The sequence below is a fragment of the Eublepharis macularius genome, chromosome 15 (genome assembly GCF_028583425.1).
Source record: "Eublepharis macularius isolate TG4126 chromosome 15, MPM_Emac_v1.0, whole genome shotgun sequence".
In the NCBI taxonomy this organism is placed as follows: Eukaryota; Metazoa; Chordata; class Lepidosauria; order Squamata; family Eublepharidae; genus Eublepharis; species Eublepharis macularius.
Genome location: NC_072804.1, coordinates 38,491,414 through 38,501,701, shown reverse-complemented (window position 1 = coordinate 38,501,701; position 10,288 = coordinate 38,491,414). Strand labels below are relative to the sequence as shown.

The following is a 10,288-nucleotide window of genomic DNA, read 5'->3' as shown; positions in this document are numbered from 1 at the left end:
AACGCTGCCGGGGCGGCATGACAGACCCTGGAGTGCTCCTGTGATCCAGCCTGATTTTTGCCAGTTTGAGGCCCAATTCAGTCCATTGTGGAGCATAGGAACACTGTTGGGGCGGTGCATGCCGTCATCAGTCCCTGCTAGAGCCCATTGTATGGTTCACACCTACAAGTCAGGATGAGGATGCAGAATAGCTCACGGGTGGTGGTTTTCGGCCATGAATGCTCCTTTACATGAAAAAGAACCCCTGCGAATAGAAAAGGGCCCCAACAAGAAGGAAGGCTCCAACCTAGGGTTACCATCTTAAGTTGGGAAATTCCTGGGGTGTGGAGCTGGAGAGGGGAGAAATATAATGCCATAGAGTTCACTTTCCAAAGCAGCCATTTTCTCCAGGGGAACTGGTCTCTGTCATCTGGAGATCAGTTGTAATTCCGGGAGATCTCCAGCCATCACCTGGAGGTTGGCAACCCTTCCCCACTCTGCTCTCTTCTTGTACTGATTCCACTCCCTGGGGACCCAGTCTGTCCCAGTGCCTTCCCCTGCGTCTGATCCTGGTTTCATTTGCACCTTCGCAGCGTGTCAAGGGAGCCCAGGCGAGCCAGCAGGCATTTTCAGGGGGCTCTTTGCGAGGGGACGGGGCTCCAGGGCGCTCCTTGGAAAGAGGCTGCCGCAGGCTGTCAATCTTCGGAGTGAACGAGCGGCTTCCTCCGCCTGCGATCGATGTTCTCGGTACTCCTCGGCGCCTGACTCTCAAGATGGCGGCGCCCACTCACTGAGTACGGAAGTGCTGGCGGCGGCTGCAGCTGGACCAGGGAGATGTTGCGGGGCGCGGTGGCGGCGGCGTTGCGGGGCTTGACTGCGACGACAGTGGGAATCCCCAGTAAGGCTCTTGACCCTGTGTAGTTCGCGCCCAGGGCTCCTGATTCGGATCAGAATAGCTTGGGGGTGCCAACTCCAGGTTGGGAAATTTCTGGAGATTTAGGGAGGGACCTCAGGGGAGCAAAATGCTACAGAGTCCACTCAGCAATGCAGCCATTTCCTCCTGAAGAAAAGGTCTCTGTAGACTGGAGATCAGTTGTAATTTCGGGAGATTTCCAGCTATCACCTAGAAGTAGGCTTGCCAGCCTCCAGGTGGTGGCTGGAGATCTGGATTTGCAACTCCAGGCCGCAGAGATCAGTTCACGAGGAGAAAATTGCTACTTTGGAGGGTGGACTCTGTGGAATTATGCCATGCTGAGGACCCTCCCCAAACCCTACTATCTCCAGAAATTTCCCAACTTAGAGATGAGAATCCTACCTGGAAGTTAGTAACCCAACTGCCTTGTTCATTTTGTTTTACTCCAGAAAGTCCCTTTTCCTCTATGGTGGTTTTTAGAATGCATAAAACCATTTTCTTGGAAAACAAAAACAAGAGTCAATATGGCAAGTGACCCAGAGGTGACAACAGAGTGGCTCATCTACTTGGAAGTGTGATGATGATGATGATAACTGTGCTTATATACAGCTCTTCTAGACAGATTAGTGCCCCACTCAGAGCAGTGAGCAAAGTCAGTATTATTATTTTCCCTATGATACCTGGGGGACCGGGGCTGAGAGAAACGGTTTACCCAAGGCCTTGGCTAAGCCACTGCTCTCAGCCTCAGCTCCCCAGCTGTATCGTGAGGATAATAATACACTGACTTTGCTCACCATTCTGAATGGGGCACTAATCTGTCTAGAAGAGCGGTATACTAAGAACAGTTATATATAATTAATGCATCGTGATCATTACTATGTATTTGTTTTGTTGGGGGCGGGTGCAATGTGATTGTCAGCATATCCAGCAGCCGTTCAAGCATATTAAGTGATCTTGCAGCCCTCTTCTTAATTCCATTTACTTGGCAGAACACATGATCCATTAGAAGTCCACTCTAGGTCACAATTAAAAAAGCGTTCTCAATGGAGACACTCTAGTTCTTTCCTGCCACTGAACACTTCTCTAACACTTCTCATGCCTCCTGGTGAGCCAGGTTTTACAAGTCTATATAGAAATATTACTGGACCAAAGACAAGGTGGAAAGGGAAGAATAGGAGCCATGGCAGAGGGAATGGTGGATCATGCTGTTTTAGAAGAGAGGCTCTCCTTTTTGTATGCTGTAAGGACATGACATGAAAACAGTGCCATACTGTGGCTTACAAACTCTGTACAAGCAGTTTCTAGTCTGAACTGAGCATCACCAGTGGGAATATCATAATTTTAAAATTAATGGTGTGTGGGAACTGCATGCTGCAAGATAACCGATATTTGCCACAGAGTCCCAGTTGCTGATAGAGGCCATGTGTGCTTGGCAAAAGGAAGGAATGATGTGGCTGGCGAGGCGTAGAGAGTGTATGGGCTCAGAGCAGGAGAAGCCGTCCTTCAGCTATGTGGACGTGAAGGGCTTTAACCAGCCCTTGGAATTGAATTTAGGGGCTGGCCAAATCATCCCAGCTTATAAATGGAGTTTTGTTTTATACTATCTGAAGCTCTCTTGAGAAGCGTGAAAAGAGCCCCTCGATGGCATAGGTGTTCTCAGAATGACCATACAAATGGGCCATGGATGGGAAGGAGATAGAACAAGTTAAATATTACAAATACCTAGGTATCTATTTTCAATATAATGCGACTTGGTCCACCCACCACAAGTATGCAGCAAAGACAGCTGACATTAGTACTTCAGCTATAGCACGTTTTTTTTTACTCTAGAGGTAATCAATTTGTACCAGCTGTTTCCAAAATTTTTAAGTCCAAAATGATTCCACAACTATTGTATGGTATTCCGATTTGGATTAGGGCCTTTGACCGGGTCATCGAACGTGTTCAATCTAAATTTCTGCGAAAAATCCTGGGTCTACCGAAGTGTGTTCCATATGCAGTTGTTTGCTTAGAAACTGGTTTAATTTTAGTGGAAACGAGGGCATGGCTTATGACATTTAAATACTGGCTACGATTACACTATAATTCTCACCCTGGGAGCTTTATATATCAAATGCTTTCAGAGTCCAATGTGTCAAACTGGTCAGCATATATCGTGGAAAAATCGAAGGCATGGGTATATCTGTTAACATCAAACGCTGCATTTCATCAAATTAAGAGTAGGTTGCTAGATATTGAGCGCCAGAAGTTATATAGCCTGGCTACTAAAACCTGCTGTCCCCTGAGCTTTGAAATCCCTCTCACTGTAGGGAGGATGGCTCCATATTTATCTTCCCTGCAGGTGCCGCAACTTTGTAAAGCATTTTCTTTGGCCAGGTGCAATGCTATGCCTTTGGCCATTCTACATGGCAGATTTAACAGGATAGACAGGGCTGTTTACACTGATCAAACCAAGACAGAGAAGATACATGAAAATGCAGCTGAGCTTTTGAATGTGTGCATGTGTGTGTGTGTAAAGTGCCATTAAGTCATAGCCAACTTACAGCAACCTCTGTTAGGGTTTTCAGGCCAAGAGACTAAGAGAGGTGGTTTGCCATTGCCTGTTTCTGCATAGCAACCCTGGTCTTCTTTTGTGGTCTCCCAGCACTGACCCTACTTAGCTTCTCAGAGCTGGTGAGATCAGGGCTGTTTAATAAATACCTAGAAGGAAAATGCTTCTGTGTAGCACTGAAAAATTTGTGAAGATGTGCGAAATATATCAGTTCATAACAACTCCTCCCCCTCCCCCTGCCAATCTTTCTCTGTTTAGGTAAGAGCTCCTTCCTTCAAACAGCAAGGAATTATGCCAGGCTCGTCCGGAAAAAGAAGCAAGGTTTGTATTCTGAATGGTTCTGCAGTTCTGGTCTGTGCACTCCAAAAGCTGTAATGTCCTATTTATGCAATTGGACCTGTGAAACTTATCGTCTGACCTGTTTGGGTTCCAAATCCTGTCCTGCCCTGTCTTCAAGAGCCTTGGTGGGGAAGTGAAATGTTTTGCCTTTTGAAATGTTGCTGACCAGTCAAAAACATACCCACCACCCATTCTGCAAGTACTGTTGGCTCAGTAAAAATGTTGAGCTAGTTTCATTATGACTTCTGGGCCCTTGAGCCTCAGCTGGAATCTTGCTTTTCTCTGCAAGGTACTTCCCTATCGATATTTGCCAAGGGTTGAGGAAAGCTGTGTTTGCAGTCTGTTCAGGCACATGCTTGTGAGGTCCAGAAATATCTAGCTGGTTCCTGATGGAAACAGAAAGCTAAACTAGAGTGATTTTAGTCAAATCTTAACAAAGCACGTTTATATGTGTTTATTCTTTGCAGAAATCCCCAGCCATTTGGATGACCTTCCTCCTACAATGTTAATGAAAAGTTATGCCAACGTCCCAATTATTGACAAGTAAGGTTTATAGAGCTAAGAGAAGTGAGTTGTGTCCAAGGAAGATGATGCAGGAAGTAGTCAAGCTCAATGGTGCTTATACAGCGCTGCACTCTTCTTAGCTCTGCTAAGATTGATTGATCAGTGAAGGATGGGGAAGGGGGTACCAAGACCTTATTTTACTGGATGGGATAATGGACGGGAACCATTGTGATCTTCTAATTCTTTTAAAATTGTCCCTCCTTTTACATGCTCTTCTTTTCTTACACTAACATTCCATAACAAAAGTAGGCTGTCAACACTCAGTTTAATTTTTATTTTAAATCTCGAAGGGCATGATGTCCTTGACCTTAAAATTCCTTGAGTCTGCTCTCAAAATGCTAAGCTGTTCAGGGGCAGGAACCAAGGGACTCTGTGCTTTTCCCACAGGGTGGATGATGTCGTGAAAAGGATGCTGTCTCTGGAAATGGCAAGCCAGGTCAGTTTTCCATTACGTGCATGACTTAGTTTTCAGAACAAGCTTCTCCAGGTTTTATTTGTTTATTTATTAACTAAACGTCTACTTCACCTTTCTGCTGTCATTAGGGCCACCAAGGAGAATAACAGATTTAAAACATACATACATAATAAAAACTTGTCTTAAAAACCATTAAAACCAAACAAAAACACATAATTAAAACCAAGCTAAAATACAAAAACATAAAATCAACAGTTTTAACCAATTTTGTAGTGCTGTAGTGTCCTAAAAGCAACACTCCTACCTCTGCTGTAGGCTGGATAGGTAAGCCCTTGGCACTATGTAACATTGCCAACAAAGTCTAGATCAGCTGCTAGCAACGCCCTTTGCGATTCTACTGCACATTGTGGAATATATCTGGGTCAGTGACCTCAGATATGTTTTGTATCTTCTTCTTCTTGTGTTTGCAGAGGGAGAGAACAGAAATAAAGAAAGAACAGCTAGCTGAGAAAGTGCGGAAGTCCCCCGATGACAATTGTTCCCTTGAAGTTAAAGGTAAGCAGAAACATTCACAGTGGAAGCTAACATCTGTATTTGAGTATCCTATAGGATAGTTTCAAGTGAGTAGCCATGTTGGTCAGAAGTAGCTCAGCAAGATTCAAGGCCAGTAGCACCTTAAAGATCAAAAACGTTTCCAGGGTATCTGAAGAAGGGAGCTTTGACTCTTGAAAGCTTACACGCTAGAGATCTGGTTGGTCATTGAGGTGCTACTGGACTTGAATCTGGCCATAATGGAATAGTTCATATTTTTTTTTGCTACCTAGTCCTGAGTGTTCGAGGAGGGAATAAAACATTGGAGGGCACTTCCCATTTACAACCTGTCATCTCTGCATTAGAGGCATACATTTCTGCCTGCCCCTTTAACCTTCTTGCAGCTCCAGATTTCAAAACCACAATGAGGCAATGGTGTCAAAAGTGCTGTGTGGCAGGAAGTGGAGCTGTCGAAAGAACACATTTGTATACACAGCTCCAACTGCCTACTGCTTAGCAAAAACTCGTGTCAGGTGGTGGCTGCTCAAGATTGTCTCTTGGCATTCAAAGGTTCTCTTTCAACCTCCACTCCTGCACAGAGGACATTCATGATTCTGGTGGTTTTTCCTGCTTTCCTTCTCCTGTGAAAAAGCTGGAGGCCACAGACACACACTCTTTGTCCCCTTGTGAAGAATAGCCATTCCTTAACCATGCCCTCTGGCCCAGGTCAGGATAGCCAGGATTTGATTTAACGTCTTAACGATGTCAACAAGTGGGGATTTGCCCATATCCTTTCACACAGCCATGTTTGTTACCTACTGCACTTGGTACCATTTAGCACGGCCTTTTCAGTGAGGAGCAAACTATTTCTAGTTCTTTTCTTTTTCCTGCTGCTGGAAAGGAAAGTTGTGGCTTTCTCTTAGTCTCTTGCATTGAGGACTGATTTAAATGTAATGCTGGCTGAAGCAAAAGCATTTTTCCATAAGACTCTGCATGTGTCCAGTGTCCCATTTAAACTAGGCTGCTTTGCAGGGCTAGATTCCCAGCTCAAATGAGATGCTGTGTCATGTGCAAAGACCCACAGGTGAGTGCAGTTGTCTTGCCAACACCACACTTAAATCGAGACAAATCCAAGAGGCTGGTGGACCATGCTTTCCAGAAGAGCACATTCACCAATGATTTCTGCACAGAAAGGTAGAGGTAATGACACTTTACTTCCAAACTGTTCAGATGTCTCCTGCAAGCTTCCATGGGGAAGCAGCAGCAGGCTATTGCAGAACCTTTCTGCACATAAGATCAAACTAGTTTTGGTTAAGTGTAAATCCTAGATGATAGGGCATATCCTATCAGTAACTTGGTGATAAACCCCAGGGTGAATACACCTATGCCTTTGACCGTTTGCTATTCAAGCACAGACTTTGTTTTTTATTTTATGTATAGTCCACCTTTCTCACTAGGACTCAAGGCGGATTACACAGAGTAAGTAAATACAACCAACTTTTAGAAAGAGGAAGAAAATGTTCCATTGTAAGTGGCCCAGGTGTGGCTCCGCTTCTTACAGCGACTTTCCTTTCTCATTCCAGTTGCCTACTTGACAGTCAAGATCCGCACACTCCAGGAGCATCTACAGAAGCATCCCAAGGTGATTTTCTTTGAAACAAGTGTTTTATTACCTGCCTAAGAGATATATGTGTCCAAGGGAAGCCTGAAACTGAGATGAAACTGGTTCCCATTGAACACCAACCACTAGAGGCTTTGTTTAGATTAAAATGTCTTTCAAATTTGGAAGGAGTGTGGCCCAATAGCAGAGCCAACTGCCCCTGTAGGCTGAAAGCCTGAAGTTCAGTCTCTGGCACCTCAGCCTGCAGATATTAGGATAGACATTCCTCTATCTGGGACTGTGCAGAGCCACTTGCCAGTCAGACTAGACAGTATTGAGCTTGGTAGATGATGCTCAGATCTTGCATCTAGCTTCAGAGCTTCATATACACACACACACATGCACAGTAGGTCTGGGGTCCCCAACATGGTGCCCATGGGCAACATTGCGCCCACCAACACCTTTCCTGGTGCCCATGAAGTGTTTTTAGAAAGTGGGTGGGGCCAGGTTTTGCCAAGCATGGCTTCTGATTGGCCATTGGAGATTTGATTGGCTCTGCAGGTTTTTAAAAACATTGCTTTGACAGAAGCTGCTTCCACAGCTCAAGAATCTTCACTGTGTGACGGAAGGTAAGCTGTAGCAGCCATTTTGTGGTTGGCTCCATCTTCTGTAGTGGCCACTTTATGGCAGCCATTTTGTGATTGCACCTATCACAGTGTGTCAAAATTCTGATTGTGCCCACAGGCTCAAAAAGGTTGGGGACCCCTGCAATAGGTGAATAAATTTAAGTGGTAGATTGATGAAATGTTTGAGTAACTGTCAGCTGACGTTGCCATGCACACGCCTTGACTGTGGTGAATAAATGTCTGCCCTTCTCCAGGACAAAAAAAACAAAACCCGAATGATGATGGCCATAGACCAGCAGAATATGCTGCTGAAATACCTGCGAAATAGAGAGTACGATGTCTTTGAGAATACATGCAAGCAACTGGACATTCAGTACACCTTACCCCCGCAGTACCGCCGGAGAGCCACCCGGCGTTGGGTGGTGAAGAAAGCCTTTTGCATTAAGGTACTTGGGCAGCGACTGGTTGTAGTTTCCCAGGCAGCAGCCTATGGGCATCGGAAAGCTCAGCTCGCACATATTAGAGAATGTTGGCTTGAACAGAGCATAGGGAGATTAATTTAGGAAGCAAATTGGGAGGGAAGAAGTTAACTTGCAAGAAGCTAAATTTACCCAGCGACTTAAGGAAAATCAGCTGTCCCAACTCTGAGGTGATGGAGCAATGGTCCCATCTGTCAGTCTCTGATAACCTGAATTTAACCATGTATTAAGGAGGTGCTTAGAGTCGAAACAGCAAATTCACTTCTCTTAGGGGCAAATGAGCACTAATGAATATGGGTATTAGACAGGGAATCTGAAAAGTGCTTCTGGATGGCTAGCATATCCCAACATTCCTTGGCAAAATTTTATTTGGCATGTTGGTTGGGTGAACAGTAACATAAATGCAACACAATCTCTGGACCTGGGGGTTCCAACAGCCTCCTTAATCAGCAGTGGTAGAGGGGGGGCTTTAGCCCTGTTAGATGCTCCTGGAAATCTAGGATAGCACTCATGACTGAGAGCCAGTTGGGGAGGTTTGCCACTCTGGAAAAACCCATATTGTTTCATTTAAAGATTTTGATCAAATGATTGCCAGGAGGAATTTACAATGTACAACAAAATAGAGCAACACGGTAATGTAATTGTCACAACAGAGAATCTCCCGTGTGGTATTATGTCTTCATAATTGTTTTAATAAGGATATATTAATTGAGTACTGTTTCACAAATTTGTTTATACAGAGTAAGGGATGTAATAAACAATTTGTATATTCTTTTGTTTCTTTTAACACAACCATATACTACACCATATATTGCAACCTCCCTAGACCTCAATTATACAGGCATCTTATGCGTTCTAAAAACAATTCATTAAAGTGTCCCGTGCTCAAAGTGCTATCATGGATGTTATTAAAGTGCAATTGCTTTTGGCATCCTATGACACTATTTCTCATATAGAACTCGATTTGCCTTGCATACAGGTACAATACAGGTACAGTATAAGGGTAATTCCAGACACTGTGAATGTCACAGATCAAAAAGACCTATAATCATAGGTACACGTAGTTGGTTCTGTGACTGCATTCTCTAACGGACGGTCCAGATCCTTGTAAGGTCCGTTTCCAAGCTTCTTTCTCAAAGAGCACAGATGTCAAAGATTCATCATAGTTAACCTTCCATATCCCTCTTTGATTTGTCAAATGGAAGTAATTGACAAATCAAAGAGGGATATGGAAGGTTAACTATGATGAATCTTTGACATCTGTGCTCTTTGAGAAAGAAGCTTGGAAACGGACCTTACAAGGATCTGGACCGTCCGTTAGAGAACGCAGTCACAGAACCAACTACGTGTACCTATGATTATAGGTCTTTTTGATCTGTGACATTCACAGTGTCTGGAATTACCCTTATACTGTACCTGTATTGTACCTGTATGCAAGGCAAATCGAGTTCTATATGAGAAATAGTGTCATAGGATGCCAAAAGCAATTGCACTTTAATAACATCCATGATAGCACTTTGAGCACGGGACACTTTAATGAATTGTTTTTAGAACGCATAAGATGCCTGTATAATTGAGGTCTAGGGAGGTTGCAATATATGGTGTAGTATATGGTTGTGTTAAAAGAAACAAAAGAATATACAAATTGTTTATTACATCCCTTACTCTGTATAAACAAATTTGTGAAACAGTACTCAATTAATATATCCTTATTAAAACAATTATGAAGACATAATACCACACGGGAGATTCTCTGTTGTGACAGGAGGAATTTACAAGCAACAGATTAAATGTGGTGGAAACATGGTCTTAAATTCTGCGCTGAACCCAGGTTTTCAGTAGTTCAGGTGTCCGGTTGCCTCTCTCCATTACTCTTCATTTCGTTAACTCCTTCAGGTCTTCAAAGAAGTAAAGAAGCAGAAAGCCCTTATGAAACTGAAGCAAAGGCAGGAGAGCACCAAAGCCGCAAAGGATCAAAAGGATCAAGCACCGCCGAATGCAGGAACCCCAGTATAAGCAGAGCCAACACTTTTCAATAGGATCCAGATGAGAGTTACCAATAAATGGTTTTACTGTGAACATTCCCTATGCGCTGTGGTGTGTGTGACGTGGGGATCGAGGGGGCATGCACAGCCGTCTTTTGATTCTTTCAGGCACTTCAGTCATCACTGGGTTAGCAGAAGCATAGCTTGACTTGTTTTAATTGTTGCATTCTTTCGGGGAGAGGCATCAAAGAAAGGGAGGAAGCAAAGTAATAAAGGCCTCCTTTCCTAAATTCTTCATCTACCTGA

At 44.0% G+C, this 10,288-nt stretch overlaps 1 protein-coding gene across 1 annotated transcript; it reads left to right on the top strand.

Annotated features, from left to right (window-relative positions):
• The first annotated feature begins 731 nt into the window (after window positions 1-731).
• MRPS15 (mitochondrial ribosomal protein S15) lies at window positions 732-10,081 on the top strand. The gene is made up of 8 exons (XM_054999470.1): window positions 732-877; window positions 3,702-3,764; window positions 4,250-4,325; window positions 4,734-4,782; window positions 5,232-5,316; window positions 6,876-6,934; window positions 7,773-7,964; window positions 9,894-10,081. The coding sequence occupies exons 1-8, from the start codon at window positions 814-816 to the stop codon at window positions 10,011-10,013; spliced, it is 708 nt and encodes a 235-aa protein (XP_054855445.1). The 5' UTR covers window positions 732-813; the 3' UTR covers window positions 10,014-10,081.
• Window positions 10,082-10,288: the final 207 nt, after the last annotated feature.